The sequence below is a fragment of the Fusarium proliferatum genome (assembly GCF_900067095.1).
Source record: "Fusarium proliferatum ET1 genome assembly, contig: FPRO_scaffold001, whole genome shotgun sequence".
Taxonomy (NCBI): domain Eukaryota; kingdom Fungi; phylum Ascomycota; class Sordariomycetes; order Hypocreales; family Nectriaceae; genus Fusarium; species Fusarium proliferatum.
In genome coordinates, this window is record NW_022194790.1 from 744,185 (window position 1) to 759,454 (window position 15,270).

Sequence of the window (15,270 nt, forward strand, 5' to 3'; positions counted from 1 at the left end):
TGCACCCACCGGCTTTCGTAGACTTCCTGCCGTCAATTTTGACTTTAACAGAGTCACCAGACAGCAAATTTGTAAACCTACACTCTTGTTGCCTTTTCTCCTGAGGCCAACTTCTTACGTTGTGGCTAGGTTCTCCGTGCCGATTTAAGCTCTCAGCCGCAAGTCTAACTGCAGATGACACATCTGGCTCAACGCTTGGATAATATTTTAAAATGCTTGACCAATCGCTTTAGTATAAAGTTGATAAAATAAAACCTTGATTATGATTCTTTGATCACATACATATAAGATGGCGCCTCCAATCTTCCCCTCGAGGCAACTCAGGTGAACCATGTAAAATATTTTCTGCCACTCAATCGCAGATCGGCCTCTGGCTCACATCGCCTCTGGTTACATACCTTTTCAACTACGTACACGAGCTGCGCATCACTACCAACGATGATATCGACAATGATGCCTCGCCTGTTGAGCAGAGCTCCATGTGCGATTCCACTAAGGCAACAAGCCCACCGACTTCATCAGAACGGAATGTCGCCTACATATAGATTCCAACAGACGCAGCGTAATTATTCGCCTCGCAGACAAAGTCCTGGCGATGAAAAGCGTGAAAAACAATCCTCGGGGTTGTGTGACCGGGTGGTAAGCCACTTCAAGAGAAATGAAGGTAGGTTTGGCAGAACATGAGGAACGTTATGCAGCTGACTGTTACTAGTGACGTATGAAAACATCATGATTGGCTGTGGAATATTCGCTGCGGCTATTGAGGCTATAAGTGGTTCTGAGCCTCCAAAACCTCCCAAGCCTGAGGGTTCATCCGCGAAGAGAGACATGGCTACCTTCACCTATGTCAACCCGATCCCTGGATTCTGGTGATTTTGAGTTGTTTGAACATCTAGAATGAATACCTACACTCTTATCTATTCGTTCTCTCCTCTCTTGATATTTCCAAGCAACACTTACGACAATGGTATACATGTATTCACGCTCGAAAGCCGTCCCTTCGGAAGGGATATATAGGATGCCGCTGGGATATTTAATTACAAGGATGCTGCTCTAGAGGCATAGAAAATAGACGAACGTTCAGAACCAGCAGTTAGTGCTCTGCATAAATCTTCAGTCCTCCGTTCTTACATACTCATACTACCTAGAAGTCCACGTGAGCATGAACATGTATCGTCTCCATGTATGGAAACTTGACCTGTTCTCCGCAAGGCTGAAAGCTTAGCCCCTAACCTCGCGCACCATCAATGCAGGACCTGAATTATCGGGCAACAATTATTCCACTTCTTTTCTTCCAATGTTCGTTTACGCTTACGTTTCTGTCTTACTCATACACGGCGTTACATCAGTGTCACGTCTCCCCGGTAATGCCAAGGGAATATACTTGGCATAACATGACTGCTCACTCCATCGGCCAACCGACCTGCCCTTCCAGAAAAGTGATTTAGGGTCGCAATACGACGAGCATCAAATCATCAAAAACAAATCTTCCTCTTCTTCGCCCCCAAGCTACTAATCCTTTGTTGAGTGATGATTTTGGCCGCGTTCAACCGATGAGGTCTATCTGATTAGCATCTTGGCAGCATCTTTAGCCCCGATATGTCGTAATCCATTTTTAAGCATAAGCAGACAGCTTATCTGTGTTTGTTATCAGCCAAGAAACAGCCAAGACACCTTAATCCAAAACCCCAACTTCGCCTGAATCCCCAAAAGCCAAGACCTATCTGTTCTGCTATTCACAAGTTCCAAGAAAAGGGCGGCGACTGTTATAATCGGATACCAACGGCAACGGGGGAACGGAAATAACCCCAAGACGCTACATTCACAAAACCAAGGCGCTATTGTTGACACTGACAAAAGCACCTGCTGAATGCAGAGTCCGTCGATAAGCACTACCCCAGATAACAGCATTGGCATTTCCTTGGCGAGTCTGTTGATCCTTGGGCTCTCGCACGTGAGGCGTGGAATGTTGGTTCTTTCTGGCCTTCCTGTTATGTCGCTTGGCGGGAATATCACGAGATGGGGTATCGCATTGGCACGCGCTGCGGATTGGAGATGCGCTTGCTTGGCGGTCATATAAAGTGGTTCGCCGCCGCCAAGATCGAGGGCAATTGGTCTGAAGCAAACAAGCTGAGGTGTCTTGGCTGCCCCGGGGAAATCCAATTATGAACGTCTTGTTAATCGTACGCGTCTCGGCGAGATATTGAGACTGGGCATTTCTGGGGTATATATCGAGGGGACGCGATCCACCTTGTGGAGAGATCGGTCAGCTTCGTTCTTCTCACTTATACCTCATTTTGTCATAAGTTTCTCAGTGAATAGTTTCGTTGTTGAGAACCGTTCATCATGGCTGTCGCCGAAAAGGGCCAGAAGCCAGGCATGGCCAAAAGAATCTTTCTCATGCTTGCACCAGATTCAGCAAAGGATGACGATGGTCGCGATAACTTCAACTCGCGCTCGCAATTTGTCCTCTGCGCTATGGGCGGTGCCGTCGGTTTGGGAAACCTGCTGCGCTTCCCCTCTGTCGTTTTCAACAACTATGGTCTGCAGTTCTTCATCCCCTACGCCGTCGCGCTTTTCCTCATCGGTATTCCCATCCTCATTCTCGAGATCACCCTCGGTCAGGCCTATCGTGGCGGGTGTGTTATTGCATGGAACAATGTGAACCATCGTGCCAAGGGTATCGGACTGAGCATGGTGTTCAATGGCTTTAGTGTCGTTGGATACTATGTTCCAATTCTGGCGTGGGCTATGACTTATTTCAGGATGTCGTTTCAGAGTCCGCTGCCTTGGGCTGGAGAGGACACCGAGGATTTCTTTAGCAATAGGGTTGTTCGCAACATTCCTGCTACGGGAGGTGCCGATGACGGCGGTGGTCTGAAGCATTATCCCGGCCGTGGCATCGTTGGTGAGACCTTTGGTTGGTGCATCATGATCTGGTTCGTCGTGTGGATGTGTACCTTCAAGGGTGTCGGTCTCACTGGCCGTGTCATCTACATTACCATGGCCCTTCCCCTCATAATGATTGGTATTCTCGCCATCCGATCCCTCTCCCTTCCCAACGCCTCCGATGGCTTTGCACTATATGTTGGCATGTGGCGAAGCGAGTCCCTCGAGGGTCCTCGCGTATGGCAAGACGCCTTTGGACAGATGTTCTTCTCCATTGGTGTCGGCTTCGGCTACTTCACCTCTTACGCCTCTTATAACAACAAGTTTGCCAACGCTGTTCAAGATGCCTTTATCATTGCTCTCAGTAACTCTGCTATCGAGATCATCTCAGCTTTGGCTGTCATGGGCGTTGTAGGCTACCTCGGCATCAATCCCGGTGATGTCGACCCTCTGTCTACCTTCAGCTCTGGCTTCTTCTACTACCCTCGGGCTTTGGCGGAGATGCCTGGATCTAACTTTTTCTCTGCTCTCTTCTTTATCACTCTGGTCCTTCTTGGACTTACCTGTGTGTTTGCCCTCGCCGAGGTTCTTGTCACTCTCCTCTGTGATACCAACATGGGCCAGCGCATTCCTCGCTGGATCATCTCTACCTCCGTCATCATCCTTGGTGCTCTTACTTCACTCATCTACAGTAGTGAATTTGGCTTTAGTGTCCTCGATGCTGTCGATGCCTTCGTCAACGATATCGCTCTTTTCATTACTGTCTGGTCAGAGACGTATATGGCCTGCACGCTCTACCGGTGGAAGGATCCCGTCGATCAGATCGGTTTCATCAGCTATTTCGTTTACAATGGCGGCTATGTTTTGTCTCTATTCCTTGGTCTTCTCATTGGTCACCTCGTAAGCGCCCCAGCTGGTGCTGGCGTTGGCTTTGGTATCTTCATCGGCTGCGCTGTCTTCACTGCCTTCTTTGGCAAGACTCCATCTATCCCTGCTCCCCGATTCTGGGGAAACAATGCTATTCTCAGCCGCTTCTGGTATGCGGCCTTTTACTCAGTACGTATCTCCCCCAGTCTTAGTCTCCTAGTCAACCTCTAACCTCACACCAGGGCAACCAAATCCGTCGCGATCTCAACAACGCCATCCTCGGGGGCAAGTCGAACTGGAAGATCCATTGGGTATGGCCAATTTGTCTCAAGTATATTACAGGCCCAGCTGTGGCTCTCGTGTTCTCCTTTGCCTATCCCAAGTTCCTCAACAACTACTCCGATGACCCCCCTTTCATCTACAGCTTTGTTCTTATGCACATGGTTGTCATTTTCATCATCGGTGCATTCCTTGCCCCTCGCTTCCTCAACATTCTTATCCCATCCCACCGTCTTGATCGTGGTGATGGAAAGTATGATGTCGCTCCCCAAATGACCATTGACAACCGCCCCATCGTCGACAACGGTGGACTTGAGGGTGGCCACGCTGATACTGATGCTGCTCACCACAGCCCCAGCGCAGATGGAAACAGCATGGAGGCTGACAAGGGTGTCTTCCAACCGAAGGATGAGTCCAGGAGGCTTGAGGCTCCTGTTGAGCCACGACAGTAGAGCCTGCGATTTAGTGTCGGTCTCTGTTTTAGCTTTCATCATAAGCCATGAATGTGGGGTTCGGTATGATTAAAGGTCTATGAGATAGGTTCTCTCGTTGATAGTGGCTCATCACTTTCACTCACATTATTAAACAGCTTTTACTTCATTTCCATTTTCTCAATTTGCTACCCCCTTAGGGGAGGTGTGAAAACTCAGGACCTTGAGCCTAAACTACCAAAGTTCTTAGGTAACTTAGCCTAAGTTTAGTGGACTCTTTGTTGAGTTTATATGAGGACCCTCCTCTAAAGTGTTGTATGTTTTTGCGCTCTGAGGCACCCCTGTGACCAAATAAAGCTGTAATCTTTCAAACCCGGATGAGATCTTGTAGTCCTCACGCTTCCCTATTCCTTGAGATATAGACCCTCATCTGGCGGAGGTACACCGTACCAGTCAAGTCCAAGCTTATCCTCAGGATCAGGATCTTCCATCTGATAATACCCATCATATCTCCACCACTTCCGATCCTTAAACACATCCTCCACTGGAAGCACTCCCTCAGCCTTCATCTGATCCCTCACTTTCTCCACTCCTCCCCAAACTCGAAGAATATTCTCGCCAATAACCTTTGACAACTGCTCTTCCGTCGCTCCACGATCAAGAATAGCCTTCAGTAGATGGGGATAGCATTTCACGTCTTCAAGACCCGGGATGACACTAGCGATCCCGTCAAAATCGGATCCAAGGCCAACGTGATCCCAGCCAATGCGATTGGCAATGTAGAATAGATGATCAATGACCATTTCCATCTTCGCATCTCGTCGGCGCGTTGTGACATGCTCTGGGACAAAGGTAACCATTACAATACCGCCATTGGCGGGTACTTGATCGAGGATATGATCAGGAACGTTACGGGGGCAGTCAAATACTCCTTTTACGTTCGAGTGAGAGAACATGACAGGGGCTCGTGTGAGGTCGAGAACTTGGCTGGCACAGTCCTCGGAGACGTGAGAGAGATCAACAATCATGCCTAGATCTATTAGCTGGGTCACTAGAAGGGGTAAAGTGGCGCACCAAGTCTGTTCATCTCTTTGACAGCAGCCCTTCCTAGGTCAGACAGGCCACCGTGAACCGGTCCAACTTTTGAAGTGGAGCTATCCGCGAAGGCATTGTTGCACACGTGGGTGAGAGTGCACTGGCCAAGTCAACATAATGCCTAAAACAAGAGGGATCTGTGTTGCTTACATATCTCACCCCGAGCCTGTAGAAAGCTCTGATGATACCGATGCTATTACCTGCCATGTGCAGGCCCTCAATCCCAATCGAGCAAGCAATCTTACCACTGGCGTAAACACCCTTGACTTCCGAAGGTCCGCTAACCAGTTGAAATGTCTCTGGATAAGACTCGACCAGTCTCAGAGTCAGATCGATCTGTTCAATCGCATCTCGAGCCATGTCTGAATACTCTGGAGTTGTGAAGTTCTCTGCTGATCTGAGACATGGAACACAGACGGACCAGAACTGCCCGCCTACAGCACCTGAAAGAGTGTCAGCATCCGGATTGGGATGAAGGGAGATATTGGTGGGCACCTTGCTTCAGACGAGGGATATCAGTCATTCCACGCTGGAAACCATTTTCTAGGTCGAATTTCTCATTATTGTGTATTTTTCCATGAAAACAAGCTCTAGGCTGTTGGGGCAAATCATTGTGGCCATCTATAAGAGGTGTTGTAGCCAAAACTCGTTTGACTCTCTCATCGATAGGTAGCAGCTGGTACGGATGTGAGGATGTCATTCTGTGAATTTACTATGAGAAAGTGAAGTGCTGTAGACTATTGCAATTTCATTAGTATCTCAGTCCTCTTTATCAGTCGGCATTCGGCAACTTTATCTCGTCTCGGGAAACAGGACAAGTTGGTTTGCATGTTCCCCGCGCAACCGCGGAAAACTCTGGTAGTGGTCGTACGGCAGATAAGCGTATCCGTAGGTCTAACCTTGTACGTACAGGCGAGGCAGGACTGGTCTAAAGATTTACTGTAATCTGCCTAAATTTACCTAAATCTTTCAATCGCTTAGGATGAATGTCCTGAGGCTTCCCCGCGTTTATCAGGGTCCCACGTTAAACCGGGTCACACAAGGGACCCTCGTATCGCGATGCCGATCACTCAGATTCAAGATACGAGAGTTAATAGAATAAACAGTTCAGTCTACCCACTTACCATCAGCTGCTAAGTTGAAAATTTCCTTGGGGGTTGTTCTTGCACACAGCTTCGCCGGTGAGTGTAGACCATGAGTGGCGTTCGATAAATCCACTCAATGCGGTAAAGATCACCAACTATTTGCTAAAGTTATTCAGCCGCACTTATCACTATCAACTATTTCAAGGCGTCCTCGCTTGTCCTCCGTATCCTTAATTTCTCCAGCTCCTGTAACACAACCATAGTTCCCTTCAAGATAGATATTCATAGTATGTCATGGTAGCATCCACAATTATAACACTCTCCGGCCTGGGGCTCCTGAATAAGTTCGCCATCGGCCTAGCAGGTGAGGCTGGGACATGGGCCTTCAAACAGATTCTGCACTCGGCCTCAGGCGGTAGTGACACCGACAAGATCCGACGGGATATCTCCGCGGCTGTCACAGAAATGAGGGAACTGAAACGGACCGTGGACAATCCGTCACGAGAGCTTCCTGAAGCTCTTCTCCAACTACGAAGCGACAACCTGAGGGAGTCTCTTACGAAGATAGAGACTATGTACGACACGATTACCGACCTGATGGAAACAGCCGTCACGTTACCTGAGGATATCTCGGATGCAGAACGCGATAAAAAGCTAAATGCCATCCAAACTCGGCTGGAAGACCGCCTTAGGGTATGCTCTAATGAGATACCCGGTATTCTTGACCGCATCAACGATTTCCTTGCAGAGGATGGGCTAAGGCCTTTTCTCCGTCAGGCCGTCCAGAAGGCTTTTGATAACTCTGATGATTTCGTTAGCTATCACGAAAAGAGCAAGACTTCGCTATTATTTCGAGATCCTGTCTATAATCACATTCTAATAAGTAGAGACAGATGCTGGGCTATTGGGTCGTGGTCGTCAAGGGAATTTCTCTGCTGCAGATGGCTTACGATGCTCCGAACGTGGACTTTTTCGAAGGCGCACTTACAATCCAACGCCAGAAGGAAAAGCTCAAGAGGCAAGAGCAGACCTTCAGAGCCGTTGTTGGAGAAAATACTGTCCGACTCGTTGAATGGACTCTCTTGCGGCCTTCTACTCTCGTCACGCTCCTTACTGATGAGGGGTATGGAATCGGACCAAAACCTGCAAGTATCGACGATATCACCTCAATGTCCCTCTTCATAGGGGCTCGTATACCTGTCCATCGAGGATCAGAAGACCTAGATACAGTCAAGATGGCATCGATGTGGAAAATGTCATTTGGGAGTGGATTCAATGCAGATCTTAGACATGCTGGCAGATTCGTACACTACAGCTCTGGAAAGTGCATGTCACATGACAGGGCAGGTGTATCGACGGTCAAAAATGACGGGCAATTTACCAGCCGTTCTGTTTCGTGGTTTATAAGGCCTGTGTGTCGTGGTTCAGACCGATATACCATCAGAGCTGCTAGAAACATGTCCACGTTTGCTAGTGATTTTGGCCTCTCTCCGCTCTGGCGCCTGCCGAAGAGATCTGATGTCCGCAGATCATACTTAGTCGCAAGGAACATGCTGCAGTTGGAAGATTATATCAGTTCTACCGATACTGGCGCAAGGTTTCAGATCAAGGTCTAAATCGAATCGATCATAAGTCGGGTGGTTTGTTTTATGGTGGCTGGGAGCTTTTATCATCACAGAGAGCTTGTTATTCAACATTCGATGCCACGAATATTTGAAATCCCGAAAAGCTAACCAGTGGTGTATCTGTCCAAGTACCTAACTAACATAGTACTAGGTTGGGAGGAGAAAGCATATAGCCAGGCAATGCTTTATTGGTCGGCATACAGATTATAGGCCGGGTGAGAGATAGATAGCCATGTGGTACGACTGATGCTCGATATCAACGTTACATTGTAGCTGAGGGGTAATGATAAGCACCCTGGGCCGCGTATCGCAACTACAACATCGTGGTATCCGCATGTGGAGTTTCCCGCGGGAATTGCGACCTGTTATCCACTGATCAACTATCAGTTAACCTCGAATGACCAGAAGAGGGGATACGTATAAAGACTGGAAATGTCTACGCCCGACTCAGTCGTCGCCTCTTTCGTCGCCCATACAAACTGTTGACAAAATGGCAGAGAAAATAACAGACGACTTGAAACATACCCAGTCTATCAAAGAGGGAACCATAAACGATGCTTCTACAGCCGAAGCCTTGACTCTGTGCCGCGATGCAGACGATATCGAGACAAGTCCTGAGCTCGATAAGGCTCTACGATGGAAGCTAGACCTGAGACTTATGCCCCTTCTCTGTTTCACCTATGCGCTGCAGTCAATTGATAAGAATACTATCAGCTATGCTGCCGTGTTCGGGCTAAGAGAAGATCTCAACCTCAAGGGAGATGAGTTCTCCTGGACCGGCGGCATATTCTACCTCGGTTATCTCATTTGGGAGTTTCCGACCAGTATGTTTCTTCAACGATTTCCGATCAATTACTTTATGTCAGGAACTGTAAGTCTCTTGCGACTTCCGGTCCATTCGTGTTTTACTGAGGTCTTCTAGGTCATCGCTTGGGGCGCCGTACTCATGGCCCACGGAGCCGTCACCTCCTTCACAACTCTCGTCGTCGTGCGCGTCCTTCTCGGCGCTCTCGAAGCAGCCATAAACCCTGGCACCATGCTCCTCTTCAGCATGTACTACATGCGAAAAGAACAGCCTCTCCGTATGGGTATATGGATTGGCTCCGCGGGTATGGGCTACATCATCGCTGGTATAGCTAGTTTTGGTATAGGCCACGTCAAGTCTGCTCTACCCTCTTGGCGAGTACTTTTTATCATCTGGGGATCCATCACTGTTGCTTGGGGAGTTATCCTCCTGTTCTTACTTCCAGGTGCCCCTATGAGAGCAAAGTTTCTGACAGCTGATGAGAAAGCGAGAGTTATTTCGAGGGTGAAGGGAAATGGCACAGGTATTGAGAATAAGCACTTTAAGATGACGCAGTTTTGGGAGGCGATGCTTGATATGAAGACCTGGTTGTTATTTTTATTTGCCCTTACGAGTAACTCGCCCAATGGAGGCTTGTCCGCGGTAGGTATCTCCCTCCGAGGTTTCGGAGTGCTGCTGACTGATTTGTCTTAGTTCCAAGGTCTCATCATCAAAGGTGCTGGCTTCAGTACCCTCGATACGACACTATATCAGATGCCATCAGGCGCAGTCCAACTAATCGCATGCGTGTTAGCCTGGTAAGTCTTCAGTCTCATTACTAAGAAATCTCTCTAATCACTGCCTTACAGCTGGGGTGCGTCCGTCATCAAGAACTCTAGAATTCCGATCATGCTCCTCGGCCTCGTCCCCTTCCTCGCCGGCGTTCTAGGCCTTCATTTCCTCCCTCACAGCGACGCATACGCTCGCTTAGCATGTCTATGGATGTCTTTCTCATACACAGCAACCTGGACACTTAGCATGTCCGTCTCCATGGCCAACACAGCGGGTCACACTAAAAAGATCACAACAAACGCTTTGTTGCTAATCGGGTATTGTCTGGGAAACTTTGTCGGACCATTCTTCTTCAAGTCTAATCAGGCGCCCCAGTATGAGCTTGGAGTGGGCATGATGTTCACATGTATTGCCATTCAAGTTGCAAGTCTTGTTGCGCTCTGGGTGTTGTTGTGGATGAGGAATAGGTCAAGGCGAGACCTTCATACTCCTGAGAATCAGCAGAGAGCTTGGGAGGCGGGGCTTCTTGATGAAACAGACTTCAAGAATAAGTACTTCCAGTACGTGTATTAGCTAGATATGGCCTCACTTCCCACAAGTGTCAGAAATGCAGAACTCAACGTCAAACAGACGCTCACAAAGCTTTCATCGCCCACTCCATTGTCTTCCTAATGACTTGATCCTGATCCGCAACCGGTTCGTAACCCAGTATTCTATTCGCCTTCTCCAATGACCAACAGCATCCTGAATCTAAATGATCAATAGCAGTCCTTCGCATACCTGGCTTAATATATCCCAATGTCATAATCCAGTAAACCCATTCAGCCGTCGATGCCATTGCCTGCATCACAAAAAACGGAATTTTCGTAACCTCCTCCAATGCAACCGGATAACCAGCCGCGGCATAAAGCTTCCGAGAGAAGTCAAAGAACTTCTGTGGTCTTCCATCTGAGATGAAGAATGCCTGGCCCCCGGCCATTTCACGTTTCTCGGAGTCCATAAGTGCTCTCATGGCGAGAATATGTGCCTCGGCTGCTTTCTTGACGTACAGAAACTCAAAGACCTTGGTATCATTGCCGACTTGCATTTTGTGCTCCTTTCTTCGAATGCTTTGTACGAGTTGACGCACGAAGTTCATGTCGTATTCGCCATATGTGGCTGGTATTCTTATAGCTGCAGTCCGAAGTTGTTCTGAATTTGATGCAATGACGAGTCTTTCAGCGGCAGCTTTTGACATTGCATAAGCATTTGGAGCGTTCGTCTCATCGTATAGAACAGAATGTTCTTCAGATAGAGGATGTTGCGTAGGTACAACAGCTGAGTCAGAGGACGTGAAAACAAAAGCGCGTGTGCTAGCACAAGCTGAAGCAGCTTTTAGTAAAGCTTTTGTCCCATCGATGTTTGCCTTGATCAGGTTCGCAGGTGTATCCACATAAGACGGCGAGGCCGTATGAATAACAGCATGCGGTTTGAACGTCTCAAAGATTTGGTCAATCTGGCTCGGTATTGTCAGGTCGGCTGCATGAAGCGAGACGCGAGACTCGTCAGCAACATCAGCTGGCATCTTGGGATGGCGGCTGACGATAGCCACAGTAGTTTCTGCAGCGTTGAGCAGTTGTCGGACAACGTGTCCTCCCAAGAAACCGCTTCCACCCGTGACAAATACTCTGTTTGGCGAATCCATGTTTTGTTCAAAATTAAAAGAATACGGAAGGATGGTGAGTGAGATTTTGATCAAGACACCAGTGAGAAACTTATGTCAGCACCATTTTTGGGCTGACTGCAGACGAAGGAATGATAGGATTCATATGCGGCATAAAATCAACAGACAATCCAATAGTTCAGATTTAAACATGTCTATTATCTAGTTTATCCCTGTTCGTCGTTAGTAGAAATGAAGCCCAGATTGTGGAACGTCTTAGCCTGTCAGACAAGATTAGCACCACATACACACGCATATTTCGACAGAGGGAGAATCAAACTTACGCCCCATCCAGTCTCAGTGCCTTGAGAAAACATGCCAATGATCCTTTTACCACGCGGAGTAACCTTGGTCCACGGCAAATCAAAGGGATCGTCGCCATTACTCACAAGCTCAGTGCGATTGGTGTTGAGATTGAACTTCAACTGTCAGCCTTTACTCTCTCCGTTCTCAGATGATCAGTCTTACCTTGAGTCCAATGATAATACCTTTGTCAAACTGAACCTCGAAACTCTCAATCTCCTCGCCACTTCCACCGTCAATTTCCATGTGCCCCATAGAACTGCCGTGGTCTGGGAATCTTATCGGGGCACGATCGCAGTGCTCTGTTTCATATTCGACATCCCCAAGACATCGCTGAATGCTATCGTCCATAAACTCAAAGCTGAGGCGGTCAACGTGACACCAGTCGTAGATGTGGGTGTCTATCGAGTCCATTTGTCTTATGTATCGACCGTCGTTTTCTCCAAAGAAAACCGTCGTGATGGGAACATTTGAGCTCCTCTTTTCGTCCAAGGGTAGGACTCCATCCAAGAATAATTCAGGAGATGGGATTTCGGGATGCCAGAGCAATCTATCCCTCGGTTCTAAATTCTTTGTTATACGATCCCGACTGAGCGACACCAGCTTAAGTGCCTGCAGAATTAGTTTGGTCCCATACTGCGTGGTTCAGTAAAGCTTACATCGAATTCAGCAATGATGAGAGAAATGCCCTCTACATCGGTGAGACGTCTCCTGGGGTGGTCTGACGGATCTCCAGCCCACGAGGACGTGGTACCATCCTCAGTGATTGCCGCAATTGCCCGAAAGCCACACACATCTAGGGCCACTTCGAATCCTTTGACACATTGATCCTCGGAGAGTGTTATGTGTTCCATTTGTGATTTGTGAGTGTATCCAAGAGACTCGAAAACGCCATCGGCGCCAACAAACATGAGACCAGAGATATATTCCCCATCTGGAGTATCGAAAAATGATACAGACATGAGCATTATCCTAAGTTTCTGGGGGAATTCTGCGAACCGGGCTCGGAGTGCCCGGGAGCCGCCCATGAAGTGAGTTACAGGTTCGGAAATGTATCTTTCTGCAGTCATTAAGGACTCGCGTTTCGGCATGGACTTTGGTGCCTCGGGCTCGAAAGTCGTGTTGATGATGTTCCCAAGGCAATCTACGTCTTTCATCTGGCCAAGTGTTTCGTGGAAGTCTTTGACAAGCGGCCAGATTCGTTTACGGTTGCCCATTCCCATGTTATCAGACGCCCAGATGTGAAGTGAGAGAAATAGGGCCCTCCATGATGTCGGAGGAGTAGCGAACACCTCAGGAAGGCAGTCAAACTCGTGTCCCTCTGTAAATCGTGAAACCCAGAAGCGTTCGGACAGGCTGAGGGTTGCAAACACACGAGATGCAAGGCGAAGAGAGTGAACATTGGGAGACGGGAGAAACGTCACAATCTTCTCAAGGATCTCTGGAGGGAAGTAATTGAAGACATCCTTGTCTGCGCTGAGGTTCGATCGGTCGAGAATGGACTGAAAGGCATCCTGCTGCATACGGGCAGAGAAGTTGATGGCCTTTTTGAGAGCGGGGATCTCAAAAGGATTCGCCCTGAGCATTTCTCCCATCTTTTCGGGCTTTCTAAAGAGAGACACCAATACCTCGATGCTCCCTTCATAATCCTGTGCCGCAACACCACCATAGTCGTGCCCAAAGTTGAGAAGCACGTCAGGACCGATAGGCGTTGAGGCGCAGAGTCGAAAGAGGTCACCAAGATCAACTTTTCCTCCAAAGTTCAACAGACACCAGCAAACATCGTGGAACAGGAAGCCCCAGCGCCACTCGGGAGGAGGATTGGGATGAACGATATTGACGATGGAGATCTCGATATCTGGCTCATGCTCATCATCATCTTCAATGGGAAAGCCGTCGTCATCCACCTGTCGATCATCGTAGCGTGCATTTGGACTCACTGGAATGATGCTGCTGATATCATTTCGATCGTTCCAGTCCCTAGCGGCGACGCCAGAAACTTTCACATCGTCCAAGTTGTTACCTTGGATCCAGACTGTTTGGGGCCGTGTTAGGCTGAGATTGATTTAGGCGGGAAAGCTTACTCGCGCGAAATTCCCTAGCCCATTTCTCAGCTGAAGTTTGAATAATGTGTGTTCCGCACAAGGTGCAGAATTTTGGCTTCATTTTGGATGCAATTGTTTGCGGGAAGGCTTCATCCGTTGTAAAGTGGTAACTGTTCGAAAGTGAATACTGAACCTTGAGAGGAGGTGCTGTCTCCCCTCGATAAGACACGTATGATAAGAAACGACGCGGGGTGATCAAGGGGTAATGCGGCTCTAATCCTGGGCACTTGACAGGGGTTGGCGGGGTAGCACACGGGACACTGTTGGCAGATAGAGACAGTATCATTTTCTAACTCTGAAGAACTCGGGGTACAGCGATCTCAGCTCTTCAAGATGGCGAACTCGATGCTGAGACGCCGGTGCATCAGGTACAGGAAGTCCCTCTTCCACAAAGTGAATAGCAGTCCAGCCAGCCTCTGTCGCTCCGACACAGTTCTTATGAGAGTCATCTAAAAAGTGTCAGTAAAGGCCTAAAAATGATAAAATATCCATCTTACCTATAAAATAACACCTCGACGCATCAGAGATTCCAGCTTCTCTCATAGCTTTGTCAAACATTTCCTTATGCGGCTTGCACACAAATGGGACCTGAGAATAATCACAATACGTCAACCCCTCAAAAAGATCCTCAACACCCAAAAGCCTCACGACTCTTTTCCCGTGGTTTACATAAGCATTGGTTAACAACCAAAGCCTCACTTTCGAAGTATCAATGTCCTCGAGGAATTGTCTCAGTTGGGCATTGGGCTTGATGAGGTCGTCCAATGGAACCGCGTCATCGACCTTGGCGTTGTATTCTAACGCGTCAATTTGGTGGTGGCGTACCAGGCCCTCAATTGCCTGCCCGTATTGCTGAGAGTAATCCTTGTGAAGGCGCTCTGCGTCGTCTGGCGAGAGGCCGAGATGTTTCTTGAAGTAGTCGTCGATGTTGCGGGACATGTGCTCAAGGACTTTGTCATCTGCGCGTGTTAGGCCCCGTATGAGGACTTGACCTTTGACGTACTGCGTGAGTATAGACAATTGTCAATGTCACTAAACCCGTTAGAGATGGCTTTGAAGAGATCAGAAGGGGCTCCCACAAGAAAAGGACGATTTTTTCTGGGGTTTGATCCATTGCGGCTGGTGTGTTACGCGAAGTGCTGAGATTGATGTTGACGATTGATGTGAAAACTTGCTCTGAATAAGAGTGATTGATGACTTGTTGATCGACGAATCCGGCAGAATGTCCACCAGAACTCCAAACCCACCAAAGCACCAGGAGAGTTAATCAAATTAATACTATAAACATCGCAACCTCTTTTGACTAAATTATC

General features: G+C 48.2%; 8 protein-coding genes across 8 annotated transcripts; 4 read left to right on the forward strand and 4 right to left on the reverse strand.

Annotated features, from left to right (window-relative positions):
- Positions 1–528: 528 nt before the first annotated feature.
- On the forward strand, positions 529–873 carry FPRO_01862 (uncharacterized protein; the record flags this gene model as incomplete). The annotated part of the gene is made up of 2 exons (XM_031226761.1): positions 529–664; positions 713–873. 2 exons carry the CDS (start codon positions 529–531, stop codon positions 871–873), a joined length of 297 nt encoding a protein of 98 aa, XP_031074611.1.
- A 1,473-nt stretch (positions 874–2,346) lies between these two features.
- On the forward strand, positions 2,347–4,487 carry FPRO_01861 (uncharacterized protein; the record flags this gene model as incomplete). Its single annotated transcript, XM_031226772.1, has 2 exons — positions 2,347–3,945; positions 3,999–4,487. The coding sequence occupies 2 exons, from the start codon at positions 2,347–2,349 to the stop codon at positions 4,485–4,487; spliced, it is 2,088 nt and encodes a 695-aa protein (XP_031074612.1).
- Positions 4,488–4,870: 383 nt separating this feature from the next.
- On the reverse strand, positions 4,871–6,261 carry FPRO_01860 (uncharacterized protein; the record flags this gene model as incomplete). The annotated part of the gene is made up of 4 exons (XM_031226783.1): positions 4,871–5,496; positions 5,541–5,661; positions 5,712–6,004; positions 6,057–6,261. The coding sequence occupies 4 exons, from the start codon at positions 6,259–6,261 to the stop codon at positions 4,871–4,873; spliced, it is 1,245 nt and encodes a 414-aa protein (XP_031074613.1).
- A 679-nt stretch (positions 6,262–6,940) lies between these two features.
- FPRO_01859 (uncharacterized protein) lies at positions 6,941–8,262 on the forward strand (the record flags this gene model as incomplete). The annotated part of the gene is made up of 2 exons (XM_031226794.1): positions 6,941–7,459; positions 7,540–8,262. 2 exons carry the CDS (start codon positions 6,941–6,943, stop codon positions 8,260–8,262), a joined length of 1,242 nt encoding a protein of 413 aa, XP_031074614.1.
- A 499-nt stretch (positions 8,263–8,761) lies between these two features.
- Positions 8,762–10,420, forward strand: FPRO_01858 (uncharacterized protein; the record flags this gene model as incomplete). The annotated part of the gene is made up of 4 exons (XM_031226805.1): positions 8,762–9,142; positions 9,194–9,718; positions 9,770–9,873; positions 9,925–10,420. The coding sequence occupies 4 exons, from the start codon at positions 8,762–8,764 to the stop codon at positions 10,418–10,420; spliced, it is 1,506 nt and encodes a 501-aa protein (XP_031074615.1).
- A 61-nt stretch (positions 10,421–10,481) lies between these two features.
- On the reverse strand, positions 10,482–11,531 carry FPRO_01857 (uncharacterized protein; the record flags this gene model as incomplete). Its single annotated transcript, XM_031226818.1, has 1 exon — positions 10,482–11,531. The coding sequence occupies one exon, from the start codon at positions 11,529–11,531 to the stop codon at positions 10,482–10,484; it is 1,050 nt and encodes a 349-aa protein (XP_031074616.1).
- Positions 11,532–11,716: 185 nt separating this feature from the next.
- On the reverse strand, positions 11,717–14,018 carry FPRO_01856 (uncharacterized protein; the record flags this gene model as incomplete). The annotated part of the gene is made up of 5 exons (XM_031226829.1): positions 11,717–11,770; positions 11,834–11,968; positions 12,018–12,464; positions 12,512–13,887; positions 13,937–14,018. The coding sequence occupies 5 exons, from the start codon at positions 14,016–14,018 to the stop codon at positions 11,717–11,719; spliced, it is 2,094 nt and encodes a 697-aa protein (XP_031074617.1).
- A 221-nt stretch (positions 14,019–14,239) lies between these two features.
- On the reverse strand, positions 14,240–15,071 carry FPRO_01855 (putative pyrimidine 5`-nucleotidase; the record flags this gene model as incomplete). The annotated part of the gene is made up of 4 exons (XM_031226840.1): positions 14,240–14,406; positions 14,455–14,916; positions 14,961–14,989; positions 15,037–15,071. 4 exons carry the CDS (start codon positions 15,069–15,071, stop codon positions 14,240–14,242), a joined length of 693 nt encoding a protein of 230 aa, XP_031074618.1.
- Between the last annotated feature and the right edge of the window lie 199 nt (positions 15,072–15,270).